The sequence below is a fragment of the Tinamus guttatus genome, unplaced genomic scaffold, assembly GCF_059628265.1.
Source record: "Tinamus guttatus ecotype Peru unplaced genomic scaffold, ASM5962826v1 Tinamus_guttatus_pri_ptg001087l, whole genome shotgun sequence".
NCBI lineage: Eukaryota > Metazoa > Chordata > Aves > Tinamiformes > Tinamidae > Tinamus > Tinamus guttatus.
The window spans coordinates 2,960,401-2,976,159 of NW_028289621.1; the positions used below are offsets into that span (position 1 = coordinate 2,960,401).

At 45.7% G+C, this 15,759-nt stretch overlaps 1 protein-coding gene across 1 annotated transcript; it reads right to left on the reverse strand.

Moving 5' to 3' along the window:
* Positions 1–6,024: 6,024 nt before the first annotated feature.
* LOC148590825 (uncharacterized) lies at positions 6,025–12,585 on the reverse strand. Its single transcript, XM_088538461.1, has 2 exons — positions 12,522–12,585; positions 6,025–7,186 (listed from the first exon to the last, which is right to left on the reverse strand). The coding sequence occupies exons 1-2, from the start codon at positions 12,557–12,559 to the stop codon at positions 6,490–6,492; spliced, it is 735 nt and encodes a 244-aa protein (XP_088394587.1). The 5' UTR covers positions 12,560–12,585; the 3' UTR covers positions 6,025–6,489.
* Between the last annotated feature and the right edge of the window lie 3,174 nt (positions 12,586–15,759).

The following is a 15,759-nucleotide window of genomic DNA, read 5'->3' on the forward strand; positions in this document are numbered from 1 at the left end:
GTGGATGCAGGCAGATCAGCAGCTCTGACTGGCACAGCACTTTGTTAGTCTAATTGATGGTGTGTATGGCCCAGGTCGAAGCCAGGTGAGTTAGTGTCGTTCCTCTTTTTCTTATTTCTACTTGTATCAGCCTGAAATTTAATTTACAAGAAATGCATGAATTGTGCGTCAGCTGAAAACCTTCCCGTATCTCTAAGTCCGTGCAAGTCTTTCTTCCTAAGGAGCTTTGCACAGAGAAACAGCACGTTGGGCTCTGCCCTGCTAGAACAGTCCATGTGCTTGGACATGGTTAACCCTTTGGTTAATTCTGTCCCATCAAGCTAGCCCAGCCTTGGATGAGCACGTTTGATTCGTGTTGTATTTTCACATGCAAATTGCCTTAAAGCCAAAGTCTCACAGGCTTCTGAGTATGGAGAGGAAATCCCTGCTATGCTCCAGCCCTACCTCTAATGAAAAGTCTGGCTACAATAAACAGCAGTATGGGGTGGTGCTGGCGAGGCAGATTGCTGGGGATGTTATTGCCTGATGATCTCCTTGCTGCCGGCTCCGTATTTGTTTTATGCAGTTGCCACCAACATCTGCTTTTCATCTCTGTTCCTTATTCGCACAGAGATTCAGAGATGCTTCTCTTCCCTACTTCTTTCAGCTGCTTGGTGCATCTTGTCAAGGAAATGTTGAGCTAATTATATTCAAAAGTCAATTTAAAATGGGCTGTTACATACTTTGCACATGAGTGCAAAACTGGGATTTTCAGCTAACTTGTGCATAAAGGAAGGTGGAGCAAAACTACAGAATGAGCCTGCAGTCATCTGAAATGAGGCTCAACCTTATCAGCGCTTCTCAGGCTGATCTCTATTCCACTCTTCCTACCTGGAGCCTTTTTAGCTGCTTTCCCAACATCCAACCTGCAGCTGGTGCTTCCAGACTGAGCTTCTCCATGCCCCTTTGATAGGGACATGAGAGGAGCCTGAGCAGAGGGGATGCAGAGGAGTTTGGTGATAGCGGTGTTGACAACCCGATGGACTGATTGGGACAGGTCACCGGCCCAATGAAAGTAGCTCTTCTGTCTTCACATCCACAGTCTTTTGGGTCCTGGCGAAGGAGATTTTGTCCTTAAACCAACTGAGCTCTTAAGCCTAGGGCCGTTTCCCAAACACTTCCCCACGGAGCAGCCTGTACTGGTGTCTGGGGTTATTCCTCCCCAGGTGCAGGACCTTGCACTTGCCCTTGCTGAATTTCATGACGTTTTTCACGTCCCAGTTGTCCAGTCTGTTCAGGTCCCTCTGAATGGCAGCGCAGCCCTCTGGGGTATCAGCTACTCCTCCCAGTTTGGTATCATCAGCAAACTTGCTGAGGGAGCACTCTGTGCCTTCATCCAGGTCATTGATGAATAAATTGAACAGGACTGGACCAAGGACTGACTCCTGGGAGACCCCACTAGCTACAGGCCTCCAACTAGACTCTGCACCGCTGATCACCACCCTCTGAGCTCTGCGATCCAGGCAGTTCCTAATCCACCTCACTGTCCACTCATCTATCCCACACTTCTGGAGCTTGCCCAGGAGGATGTTGTGAGGGACGATGTCAAAAGCCTTGGTGAAGTCGAGATAGACGACATCCACCGCTCTCCCCTCGTCTATCCAGCTGATCATTCCATCATAGAAGGCTATCAGGTTAGTCAGGGAAGATTTTCCCTTGGTGAATCCATGCTGACTACTCTTGAGCACCTTCTTGTCCTCCATGTGCCTGGAGACAACAGCCAGTATGAGCCGTTCCATCACTTTTCCGGGGATGGAGGTGAGGCTCACTGGCCTGTAGTTGCCTGGGTCCTCCTTCTTGCCTGTTTTGAAGACTGGCGTGACATTGGCCTTCTTCCAGTCTTCCGGCATCTCCCCCTTTCTCCAGGATCTTTCAAAGATGATGGAGAGTGGCTTAGCTATGACATCCACCAGCTCACACAGAACGCTGGGGTGCATCCCAGCCAAAAACAACCTGTTTATAACTCAAACCATCACCAACACACTTTATTTACACTGCTCGGGCTAGACTGAGAAGCAGATGTGCCTGTCCTGCCTGGTTTCAGGGGAAGCATGTGCATCCGAGGAGAGGAAAATGGGATTGCAGTGGGTAGCATGTCCCATCGTCAGCATCAGCTACTGTCCATCGCTCCCGGTCTGTGTGCGGCCAGGCGGGAGCTCCGCTTGGGGACGGATGCGAGCGGATCCGTGCCTGGCGACAGCGACAGTCGCTCAGGAATCATCTGCATGGCCATGCAGGGTAAAAATCCATCAATGAAGCTTTGTGTTAAGTAGCATTGCTGGCACAGAAATTATCTGGAAGCCAATTGCCCCGAAAAAGCAACCAAGGCAGTGCCCATTTCTTCAAATAGAAAACAGTCAGCATCTATATCATAAAATACATTTCCTTATATTTCACCCCCTGGCACTTGTGCAATTAGCAGCAATCCCTAGGAATTCGGAGCGCAGGTATCGGTTCTGGGCCATGCCAGGTGCTCACGGAGCCCAGGCTCGGGGAAACACCCGTTTTCTTTCAGCAAACACCCGTTCCTGGATCATTCCCTGCTGCTTCGGATTGAGGGAATTAGAGCAGTTCTGGCGGGGAGCCTCGATAAGAGCAGGGATTATGGTTGCACTTTGAACTGCTCCTGATACAGAATCTCTTTCCTGTAAAAAGGCATTTTTAGCTGAATTAGAAGAGAGGGAATTTTTGGCAACCAAAAAGTTTCTTTTTTAAAATGGTACATTTTACTTTCAGTTTCCACATGAGAAACTGAAGGGTTTTTTTGTGCGAGGTTTGGTCTGGTTTTCGTGGAAAAGAGGGCATTTTCAGGGGGAAGAGGGCTGGTGGTGTAAGAGCAGAGCATTGCGTTTTTACTGAAAACTGTGGAGAATTTCTTTTTTCTACATGCTTTTGGTAGCCACTTGTCCTTCCTCTCTTTCCCTTGGACTCTCAGCTAACAAACTGTTTTGCTTAAACAAAATACTGGGCTTTGGGGGTCATTTCTTTTGTAGGGCTCTGGGACAAGCTCTCAGTGACAGCCCTGAGCTCTCACTCTTCACCTGCTGTACAGCACAATCACCAGAGTTGCTAGGAGCCAAGAGGAGAATGCATTTATTATATATTTATATATATTATATATAGTATATGTTTATATATTACATTACAGGTTTGACAAAATGCAGCATCCTTGCAGGACGCAGACCACACAGGAGCAAAGCCGGGGCCTCGGCGACCTCATTCGCTGCCTTTCCAGCAGAGGGCAATGAATGCAAAGGAGAAAGGATGTTGAAGCTGAAAAGAAACCGTTCCGGAGATGCTCCGGAAAAGGAGCCGGCAGAAGGGAACAGGCTCCTTCAGCCCCGAGAGACCTGGGGCAGCACCTGCTTGAGGGGCGCTGATTGCTCCTCATTTTCCAGGATTTCTCAGGCACCAATGTCAAGACAGCAGCATCCCTCCAGGAGAAGCCAGCGTGTTTTAACAGTAATTCCCTGCAAGGAGTAAGAAAACCTCTTCAGTTAGATCTGCTCCGTGTGGCTTGTGTGAGGTCCAGATTCAAGACTCTTTTTTGGGTCGGTAATGCTCAAGAAAACAGGTCTCTGGAAGATGACCTAGTTGCGGGAGATACTTTCCTGTCTGACTCTTGCCTTCTCGGAAGTGGCCCCCTCGGAAATGGATTTTTATCAAACTTACTTTGAAAAAGGTTCTTCAGCAAAGGCAAGCAAGAGGAACGGCTGTTTTTCACCTTGAATAGTAACTGAGCAAAAGGTGTTTTTGTAAGTATGTTTTAGCAGCAGATTCCTGCTCACTCATGTGCCCCGGGAGGCTCCTCTTCATGGAACATCGCACATCGGTCCAAAAGTACTTTGGGGACCGATGTGTGATGTTCCATGAAGAGGAGCCTCCCGGGGCACAAGAGTAAGTACCTTTGGGATGTGTCCCTTGTGGAATTATTTCCTGAGAAAGTGTCAGTTCATCAAATAAGGGTTCTCCACTCAAAGAGAGGAAAGAAGGGTATCATCCACCACGAAAAAGTCAGCAGGTCTGGGGTGAGAGCATTCATCCAGACGGAGGAGATGCAGGTGAGCAACCTCATTTCCCATGCACTGGGCAAATTCTCCAGCTACCAAGCTCTTCGTCACTGCAGGAGTCTGTCCTGTTGGGGCCAGTTCTTTTACATATGAAGGGCTTGTGGAACGTCTTGTCCCTCCGATTTAGTGTTTACGTATTCAAATAAAATGAAACCCTTTGAAGAGGAGAGGTTGAGCCCATAGGGAAGAGGTTACAACAGAACTGCCATACTCAACCTCAACATTTCCCACATCGCAACCAGGCTCTTCTGCAACATCTCTCACACCCACTGTTTTGGGTTTTATTTGTGGGGTTGGCAAAGCACGGAAGTGAGAAGAAATGTTTTATTTTCTACTAAAGGCTTTGAAAGGTCTCTGTCTTGTCCTGGTGTGGAATAAGGAGGTAACAGAGGACATAGTACACTATAGATAACAGAAGAATAGTTTCCTTACCAGCCCTAAAGACAGATAATCTAGTCTTAGCAGTATTTTTGATAGATCTCCATCGCTGACCTCTCAGAAACTAAAAGTTGCTCTGAAGATAGTTCTCAAGACAATATTTTGGGATTCACAGCATGCTTAGCCAGGCTGGAATAAGCTGATAACCACCATAATTTCTGTCGCTTTTGATGGTAAGAGCTGCTGTGTTGACATTGGCTATACTCATGTTATTTGCTAGTTGAAGATTAGCAAAATGCTCGTTTACCCTATGGAAACAGACTGAGTCAGCGAGGACTTCCTGGGCACTGTCAGAACTGAGGCGCACAGGGGCCGCATTTGTGGAGCATTAAGGAACAGAGTTTCATGCAATTCTCCAAAGTTAAAACTTGCAAGTGTGGGGCAGGGGCAGATTGCAAAACCCTTGACATCTACAGAGGGTTGTGCAAGCAGCAGAGACAGCGGCTGCAGCAAACGTGGCGCAAAGCAGCAGCGTCGTTTTATCACGCCCAGGGGAGAGGCCCAGGAGATGACCCTGCCACACTGTTTTATTAATCTTTATCGCAATATCTACATAGAAGCAGCAGGATATGAGCCCTTAGAAATGCAGGAACCCATGAGAGCGAGCAGCAAAGAGCCTCCCCTTGCAGCTGGCATTGGCAGGCACACCCAGACTGAGAGCCCCTTTTTCTAGCAGGGCAAATTGAAGCTCTGGAAACAGGACAAAGAAAGGTTGCAAACAACAGTCTGGTAGCGAATGCAAGAGTTTGGGTTTTTTGTTTTTGTTTTTTGGCTCATTTCATTTTTATTTTCACCTTTCAAATGCTGCTATCACGAAAGTCCAGCCTTTCACACTGCTTTGAGGAGGATGCACTTATTGGCATCTCACCAGGTGCACAAGGAGGCCAAGAGCAGATCTCAAAGGTTCTGTCCCTTGCATGGTCTCCAAAGCGTAGTACCTGTGTCCTCAGCCTTGCTTCCAGCTTTGAACACTGCTACCCACCAGCAGCTCCTCTCCACAAGCTCCGAGCTGAGACCTGGCGGCTGGAGCACACTCGAGACATGCTCTCTTCTCTCCCCCTCCCCAGGAGGCCAGGAAGACCCTTGCTCACTCTCCTGCACATCTCTCCATGTGTCAGGAGCACGGTCACCCAAATTATAGCTCCTGCTGGACACAGGGCTTCAGTTCAGAGGTCTTCTTGACCTCCCCTTTTAGAGCTGCAGCAAGCAGCTCAATTCTGGCCTTCCACATCCTGTTTATCTCTGGCAGGGGCTATTGAAGGAGATATTTCCTGATGTGTTGTAGAAACCGTTCAAGAACAGCTCCAGGCAGGGCACTGGGCCCACAGCATGGGAGTCTCTCCCACTGCGGCATGGGAGCCTCTCACAGCTCTGCTGATGCCAGCAGCAGGACAAGTCTAGGTAGTCTAGACAGCGTGGAGGCCACCCTGTTCCTTGGTCTTACCTGTTGAGCGTCCTGATTAACCGGAGGTATAGACATTTTAGGACATAGATCATTTTTTTTTCAATATATGATGATACAGCTCTTGGCTCAATGAATCCCTGAGTCAGCCTCTAAGCACCCCTTTTATGTAAATCTGTCTGGATTGCTTCACTTTTTTACAACCATTCATGAAGTACCATCTGTTTAATGTGTGAAATGAATAAACTCCAGATTGAGAATGACCAAAACAGGTCTGCCTTACTCTGAGGCTGTTAACAACACTCACAGCCTCCCTTGATCTTGTTTCAGTGCCAAGGGGCACGTCAACCTCTTGAGCTCCTCACAGCAAGCAATGCCAAATAACATCAGAAAACAGTAAGGTTTTATCTCAGTAGAGTCCCAAAATGTGAGACGTGGTCCCAGCTTCCCAGTTATAGAATATTTTTCAACCAGAACCTTCCAACTGCATTAAAGTCTATTCTGCTTGGTGGCCCCAAGCTGCTTTTTGGGGAGCATGCACTACTTTGTTTTTAGTGTAGCTCTGTTAGACATACTAAAAAATATTTTATAGTAAAAATATACATTGACGATTCTTAAAAAAATCCCCAGGAAGTAGCTGAGGGACCTGAGAAGATATGCAACTGTGCCTGAGAAATGAAAGAGCCAAACGTAGTGGCTACCGATGAAAGTGGACATGCTGCTGGCTTTCAGGAAGTCTTCCATCAGGAATATGACACACTCCGTGATTACTAAGATCCAGATGATCCTGGCTGTCCATTTGGCATTCCTCACTGTCCTTACATGTCGAGACTCCACAGGAAAGAAGGTTATTAAATAAGCCTCGAAGGCAATGCAGCTTAGCAGCAAACAGCTGATGTGCGTGTTTGCAGTAAGGAGATTTTGCAGCAGGGCTGATGTGAACGCTGTAGATGAGATGTTAACATCAAAGGCCAATATGATCATGTCAGAAACAAAGCAAACAGCAACCAGAATGTCTGCTTTGGCTATGCTGGAAATGAGCACTGTGGTAGACTTGGATGAAACCCTGGCAGACTGCAGGAGCAGAAGGGAATATGTGCTGCCCAGTAGGCCCAGGAATGTGCTGACAGCGCTTGGAGAAGACAAGACAAGGTATTGGATGTACTTGAGTACCAAGTATCTCCTGAGATCTTTCATGTGGTCTCTCTCCGTAGAAATGCCAATTAGGGCAGAATACCTGGAATACATATAGAAAACATTGGTTACATGTGAAACAAATGAGATAGAGTCCAGACTAATTATTTTGCCCTTGCTAACATCCTGCCTAATAGCATAATCAGGACATTAGTTGGTTACTCAGCTTCAGAGGCATTCAGTACGTGAAATTCTGAGAGTGGATCAGTTACGAAATAAACTGAGAATAAGCCCTGTGCTCTGATATAATTGGGATGACCCTGGATCATGATGCTGGAATAATTTAGGTCAGAATATGACTGTTTTCATTGTGCAAGTTTTTCCTGATTGTTTTCCCTCATGGCATGATAATTCAAGAATGAAGAATTCATTCTTTACACGTTACAGTAGGAAAAAGGTTGCCTGTTACACTGTGCAGGGGAGCAGCTGAGATATTTGCTATTCATTCTGATAAAACAAAGTAATTAATGGCAATGTTATCCAAGAAATGTCCCAGTTTATTTAGTAATTGAGAATTACAATGCAAATACTCTTAATTCCTGTAAATCTGTATTTCACTCCTGACAGAGGCACAGTGCAAGATTCTCAGAAAAGATGCTTGATTTGCTTGGATTAATGCCAAGGAAACTTGTTAAATAAAGATGTAGGGAGCTCTTGCATGGATATTTCCCATACATTTTGGCATGTCCTTGCAGTGCCACCACACTTCAATCAATAAAGAGAATTTTGATGGATGAGAGAGAAGAAACAGAGGTAAATTGCATGTTCTGATAGAGAAGAAAACCTTTTTCTTTCACATGGTCTCTCCTCTCAGTTAGTGATGTCTCCTGGCTCCAGCCCCAAGTCATGGCCGTGTTCTCATGCAGCTCAGCCTCTGCAAAGTCCAGCCTGTTGGGTCTGTATTAGGCTCCTTTTTTGCTCTGTTTTTCCTGCCATCATGTGAACTCTCATTCACTCGGAGGCCTTCGGTGTCCGTAAGCCTCCGTCTCCGTGCATGGGACAGGAGTTGTGCCGGCAAGCTGCAGCGCTGGGAGCAGGTCCAGCTGGCACCCAGCCTCCAAGCTGCCACCATTTGTCTGTCTAGAGCTCTGGTTTTGTTTCTACATTTCTGCGGGAGGAAACTAAAAGCCAAGAGCCATTTTAAGAACAATTTCTGAAACCTATTGTTAGAGTTTCTTTTTCTAAAATTGCATTAACAAAGCCCAAACCCAACTTGCTTTTTCCCTGGAAGGGTGGTATGAAGTGCTTGGCAGTCACCAGACTTTTGTTCCCTGGACTAAATTTGGAGCAACTCTAACTTCCCTCCAGGACAGCTCTATAGCTGTGTTTCCACTCTGTTTCGTGGCCAGATGTCCTAGTGCAACTTGCTGGTTGGTTCTCAGTCTATGGCAACACCGTAACTGGAAGCTGAGGGGAAGTTGAACAGAAATGGGCAAGTTGCACAAGTGATTTGGGAGGAGGACCATGGTCCCACCACTGGTGTCTGACTGAGGAAGGCCCTGAGGTTGCAAATGAACCCTTTCCTTCTAGATCCATGGTCAGTGGTACCTGACTTCTGCCCCATGGGGTCCTTCAGAGCTTGCGTAAAGTATTTGGGGTCAGTGAGGTTAAGGCTTTAAGACATCAGGAAGCAGTCGAATATGACAAACAGCTCAGGATTTGACCTTGTATTTGTACAGTCAAATCTCAAGCAGATATGAGGTTTCTAAAGTGCCCAGATATCTTTAAGGATTAGCATAATTTGTGTATATTTTTAAGGATTAGCATGATTTGAGTAATAGTGTGTCATGATGGCATAGGTATGAACTAGCCTGGTGTGGAATGAGACCATGAAGACCAGGAAAGACTAACTTTGTTAAATCACTCATTTTCTGATAATCTCAGAATCAAGAATGAATAATGCCAAAATTAGAAGATATTAATTTTTTTTTGAGTATCTATAAACAATTATGAGCATTTTCAGAGATGCTGTAGTTATCTTTGAGAAGTCTTAAAAGACCGGTGGAATAAGTTCCAAAACTGGAACAAAGAAAAGTAAAGGGTGTCTTTAGAAGGGAGGAGAAGAGGTTGCAGTAGGGAGGAGGCCAGAATCAGTAAACTGTGGCCTCTCCAGTATGGGGAGTCTTTAGGAGCGCTGCAGAGTGGTGGCTGTAAGGAGGACGTGTGGGTATCGGTAGGGTCCTCTAGTACTTTAGGGTCTTTCACCCTGTGCCTGTGGAGAACATTTAGGTTAACAAATGATAACAGTGCCTACCTATAAATGAGATAGTGCCTATTTTGTCAAGAAGAAGCTACTTGCATAACACAAATCTGTGGCCCGCATCACACTGAACATTATTTCGTGACTTCTACAGGCAACCTGGAACACAGCAATATGTTCTCTGTCCAGGAAAAAAATCCTCCGCATTGAAATAACACATGAAATTTTCTAGTTACCTTAGCAATTTTGCATGCACCGTCCAAGGAGGCATTTGCATCGTGACTCAGCTCTGCCCAAGCCACTTGCCAAGTGCTCACAGGGTTGCACCCTTACTAAAACCTCAACAGCATTGATTTGCCTTTATTCTCTTTATTTCCCTTTAGTGGATCTAAAATTGTATCAGTGGTGACTGATACCTAACCAGGGGTTTCGCAAACTTGAAGGATTTTTCTTTCACATTTGAGCACTTATCTCCTTATGCAAATTCTTGTTCTTGATCAGAGCACTGCCAAGTTTCCCAGTCCAGCTCCCAGCAGGTCTGAAGGGTTTGTTTAGTTGTAACGTTGTAATGAGACGATGGGAAGGTGATAATTCTGAGTGATTCTTATGGCAGTTACTACACTGAGCTATTTTTTTTAAGTAAACGAAGGATTTCAATTACTTGCTGAGACTTGAATTGTGCCAGGTTGACTCATTTGAGATCCACATGCATGTTCGTTTTTTTCTTTTTTTTTTTTTTTTTTTTTTTGAAGTATTTGAGCCAAACTGTTTGTGGAATCCTTTTTGAAATAAGTGGGAAAAACAGCCTTGAGCTGTATCTGCAATGTGATACAATTCACGTTACCCTGATTTTCCACAGTGATTAATGAGAAAAAGGACCCTGCATTCTCAGTAAAAAGTAAAATCTTTCTGAAATTACAATTGTCTGGGTTGTTCCCGTTAGATCAAAGGGGCTTGCCAGCAGTCAGGTCCAGCCCCTTTAGGGTGCACTAACTTACCCAAAAATGGTTCTGCTCCACTGCTGGAGATAAAAGCAGAGGTGAAAAAGAGGGTTAATCTCTGGGTGTTGGTTTGACCTTTAGCGGGGATGCAAAGCATTGACGAAAAGAAGATTTGTGATTGCAACAAAGTCCTCCAAATCCAGCAAAGGGAGCTCAGGCCTGTCGCTAGTTAGCAGCAGGGGAAGCCAAGCTCTGCTGTGCATGGCTGAGCTCTGATTTTACATCTCCAGAGAATGTGAAAACAAGACTTCATTGGCAAACTAACCGCGAATTGAGCAGAAGTTTGCCATGAGGATGAAAACAAATATCTCCAGCAAGCCCGTCTTGTTCAGGCATTTCCTCTGTTCTTTCTCTCTCTCTTTCTCTCTTTCTCTCTCCCTTTCTCTTTCTTTCTTTCTTTCTTTTCTTTCTTTCTTTTCTTTCTTTCTTTTCTTTCTTTCTTTTCTTTCTTTCTTTTCTTTCTTTCTTTCTTTCTTTCTTTCTTTCTTTCTTTCTTTCTTTCTTTCTTTCTTTCTTTCTTTCTTTCTTTCTTTCTTTCTTTCTTTCTTTCTTTCTTTCTCCTTATTTGCTTTTTCCTTATTTCTTTTTCTTTTCTTTTTTATTTTTCCTTTTTTTTTCCCCACTTAAGAAGCTTGGAAGAACTCAATGCTGCAGGGGACAAGCCCTTGGGCTGTTCTGACAGGGCAAAGGAGGAAAGGATCCAGCACGACCAGTCACACAAGAAATAGTGCCCAGAAAGACTTCCTGCTGCCCGCAGATCTTCAGTGCTTTGCACAACGCAGTCAGTGCTTTAGGCAACACTGCTGCCAGCGCAGGGAGAGGAATCCAGCACCTCTTCCCTGTTCTGCTGGAAACATGTCCAGGGTCGCTCCCTTTCACAGTGCTGGGATCAGTGCAGGGATCTTTCCTGTGCGTGATTTAATGGTTAAACTGGGATGCAGAACTGGGCTCAGTATCCTTCTGTGCCTTGGAAAATACAGGTGCTTCTCTCTCAAGAGCATCATGAGGTGTCATGCGATGAGAAGGGCCTTGGCACCTCCTCCTGAATCTAGGATTTGGGATAGGGTTAGGGATAGAGTTAAGGTTAGGGTTCGGGGGATGCCAAGCTCCAGCAGACAGAGGATTGGGAAAAGGCTCCTGGTTTTCTGCACGGATAGTCGGGGATCAGCTGGAGAAAACAGCGTGCTGGATTCCATGTCCTGCTTCTGCTTCATCTGCTCCAGCAGAGCCAGGCGATGGTCCTGGACCCAGAACTCAACTCCTTGTGCTGTTTAGTCACAGCAGGGCCCAGGGAACCTTCCCTGATAAGATAGAGCCTTTAGATAGTTAAGAATAAAGAGTTATCAGATAAAAGAGTGTAAATGTGAACAGCCTGAGAAGCTTGGGCTGAAGCCACAGGCTCCTCCTTTGGAGGAGGTGATTGCCCACATTGCTCTCCGGAGCCTCCCTGTTAAATTCCGCTCCAGGATCCTCCTCCAGAGCCGACCTGCCAGCATTCCTGTAGCCAGGAAACCTTTCCGGCCTGACAAGGTCCCTGAGGGACAGGAACAACCAGGTCTACCAACCGAGTGCAGATGGGATGGGGCAGAATGGGACAGGATGGAATGGGATGGGTTCACAACTGGGTCCCACTGTGGGATGGGGCTGTCTAGGGTTTGAAGTGGCTTCTCTCTCCAGCACAGTCACTCCCATCCTGTCTCATTGTGGGAGCTGGTGGAGAAGACAACCTGGGCCAGCTTGTGGATTTATCTACAGTTTTAAAAATAACCTCTTTCAGCGTCAATTTCAGGTAATTTATCATCAGATTGCTGCTGACAGACAGTGACACCAAAGCTCTTCTCTAGGCTCAGTTAATTCCTATTCTGATGAACCCGCAGTTCGAGCTCGTAGGAGGGTTTTGCGTGTCCACCTACATTGTCCTTAGCCTCTCCAGAAATCCTTTTCCCAAAACGCTTCACAATTCCAGTTAAAAACAACTTCTCAGTTGGTGCTTTTTGTCATTGTCATCTGAGGGAAGCACAAAAATATCTCCTACTCTTAAACAAACACTTTCTTCGCGATTCCTCTTGGAATTGTTTCAAAGAAAACAGAGAAGAGGACAAAGCTTAACCCAAATCCCCATTAGCCTGAAGGAACTGCTATTAGCCTTTAGCTTAAAAGCAAAAAGAAATACTTACATTTGCTGGAATAAACAGCCAGAACTGGCTTTCCCCATCACTGCATCCTGTGTATGGTCTGTGGCAGAGCTGAAAAGTGCCGTTCCCCTTGGATTGCTTCCTGGTTTTTATATATAGCTTCATGCATTATGCACCACGTCAGCCCATTGGACTATGTTGTCAGAATTTGTTTTGCTAGGCAACATCCCCAAAGCTGGTTTCGCAAGAACTATGTGCTTGAATCACGACAGTTATTAACTTTCAGCTGTCTGGAAAAACTGATGCCCTGTGTGGAAAGGAAGTCCCAGACACTTCCGCAAATATGTATTTCAAGTGGACACAGATGACAGGGAAAGTTTTGCCTCGTAAGCCAATGCACATAGTAGCCGGGAATTAAAAAAAAAAAAAAAAAAACTTTCCCTGAGTAACACAAAGGTTCCTTTTGGCCTCAAAAAAGCCCTACACACAGGTGGGTCTGGGCTGCCCCAGATGAGTGTTTGTGTGGAGGTTGCCAGGGCTCCATGGGCTCTGCTGGGATGACATTCCCGCTCTGCTGGGATGATGTTCCCGCTCCTGCAGTCTACTGTATTCCAAAGGACATCATCTAATGTCCTCCGAGGGGAGTCACCGATGCAGGCAGGGGGATGTCACCAGCGCAGGCAGTGTCCCAGCTTGCAGCAGAGCAGCAGAGCCACTGGGAATAGCAGGGTCCTGTATATCCCCTGTGTGTTTCGGAATGCTTACCTGGAAAAGCGAGTTGCAGCAGCATTAGCGGCTCTTGGGGCTCCTCTCCGGAGCCACCTCCGCGCGGGCAGCTCCGCTGGAGCAGCCTCAGATGACCATTAGTGGCTCTGTGAAGGGGCTTTGCACTGGGTTGCTCCGTGACGTGCGATTTTTCCCGGTCCTATTCCCTATGTTTATTTTGTGCTGCGCCTTTGTTTGACCACATTGACCACAAGGGTTCCTTACAGCCCGGGGCTCTCCATTTTTTTCACTTAATTCTTAGTAATTAGTAAGTGAAGTCAGCTGTCAGCACTCAGTAAGAACATAGCATTTTTTTTCTGGTCTTGTATTTGACACCTGAGCGTTTCCAGTGCTGTTTTCCCACCTCCTTCTCTAGCCATCTCCTTCACATTCCTGCTCCATCTCCTTCAAGCAGCCAGCACAATCCTGCACCATTGCAAAATGCTGCCGTCGGTCCTGCCACCTCTCTTTTGCCTATATTGAGAAAAACAATGGGAATTTGCATCTCTTTCCCATGTATTTTCATCTGTAACATGCTGAGAAGAATCCCACCAAGAAAATCCAGGTAAATGGTACCTCCAATTTTCTCATTTTGGGTGTCTTTTTTTTTTTTTTTTAATATGCTTGAAGGTGTCTAGGCAACAGTGGGAAGAGAGTTTTCTTTCGCATAACTCTGCAGTTGGGTCCTTAAGCAGGTCCTAATTTTTATTCGCTTATGTTTCAGTCCCTTGATCTGATCCATGCTGCCAACTGCTGCAGTCCTTTGGGCCAGCCAGGTTGAGATATATGCCCATCTTGTGTCGCTATTCCCTAGGCTTATGATTTGCAATTAAAAAATGCATTTATGTGTTAGATTTTCTTGTTTTTTTCTCCTTAGGTTGCTTAAGAAACCCTAATGATTGCTATCTGGCCGTCAGCCAAGGCTTCCTGCTTCTTCATTTATTAAACTGATGGAGCGTATCCTGCCTGGATGCCTCACTTTGCCATTTCCCATCTCATTGCCCACAGGGAATATGCGATTCTCCCACATCTTCCTCCCTTACATCACCTGGAAAGAAACCCTAAACAACTATAGAAAAGGAAACCCACTCTTAATGAGGGTAAATACAGGGAAAAAGCAGTGCTGGGGTAAACTCTGCGGGCCGTGGACAGTAAGTGCAGGGATTAGACATCCTTGCAGGTGGCTTGAGAAATTTCAGTGGCCTTTTTTTTGTGTTCGCATGAGACAGCAAAAATTTCTCTGCTGAGAACTGGGGGAAACTGTTTATCGCGTAATTTCTGCTGTTGAATGTCCTGAACACAACAAAACTACAGGAAAAATGAGAAGAGAAACTATGGTGATTCAGAAGAATGAGGGGCGAGCTAGATGCAAAAACGTTGACGGAAATCGCACTTGCTTTTGGCTTCCTCCTTCATGGACTAGCATCACTAATCCTGAAGCAAGGTTAGTAGAAATGTCCCCACCCCAGAAGGAGAAGCTTGCATGAGTTTGCAGGTTCTCAGTTGGCAACTTTAGGAAACCAGAAGTGGTTAAATTCATATTTTCTGAAAGAAAAATGCAGGATTAGCCTGACGTGTTAGGCTGAGCTCTTTGGCTACCTGCACTTACCCCTGTCCTGAGCAGGTCCTTGCTTCTCTCTGCTGAAACCTCTCTGGGCCCTTGGAGAGCCACTAGATACAACTTTGGTATCAACTCCTTATGTGGTGCTCCCATGCACCCCTTGTTATCACAGTGAAATCGAGCTAAATTCCCCTGCATTATTCCATTTCCAAGGCATAATATTGTTTTCTCTTTGCTACAGTTAAATATACTTTGGCTCAAAAGGATTTATTGCATCTCAGCAGAGGCCTCCTTCACTACAATTACTTGCCCAGAGCTTTTTCTTGATTACATTTTAGTCTCCATCTAATGAGCTCTCCTCCCTGCTTTCATGTGTAGAGCGGAAGCAAGGAGCCGGTGGCTGCAGATGGTGGTTTCACTTCCTAAGTGTCCCCTTAGTTGCTTGCATCCATCTATTCAAATTATCCTTCATTCATATCCTTTGACCTCCCTTCTTCTGCCTTTTACTTTCTTCAGGCTTTCTTGTACCTACCATATAGATAAAGATTATTCATAGCTCCGGTCCTAGAGTCTAATGTCATATTTTGTGATTATAGTTGACTATTTTGACTATTAGCCAGCACAGGATGCACAGGACAAGCACTAGGACTAGATGGGAAGTTTTTACCAGCTTATCCAGGAAGCAAGAGCCAAAACCATCATCATCTGTAAGCTGCTCTCGTGGATGTTCTGCGTGGGAAAAGAGTCTATTTTTCAATCTCAGGTCAAGATACGGATATACAAAGTTTTACTTTTCAGATATTTCCCGTGTTTCACATCCGACCAAAGGATTTCTGAGGCTCTTGCCTGGTTTCCTTCCAGATTGTTTCTGATGCTTTTATTTCTTCAGGCAGAGATCAAATCAGAGCCTGACACTCCCTAAGACCATCCCGGCCCTGTTCTCCTGTTTGTTTT

Coding starts and splice junctions, on each gene's coding strand:
- LOC148590825 (XM_088538461.1), bottom strand. CDS start 12,559: ATGGGGAAAGCCAGTTCTGGCTGTTTATTCCAGCAAAT. Junction 7,187..12,521: donor GGCTGTTTATTCCAGCAAAT/GTAAGTATTTCT, acceptor TATGTATTCCAG/GTATTCTGCCCTAATTGGCA.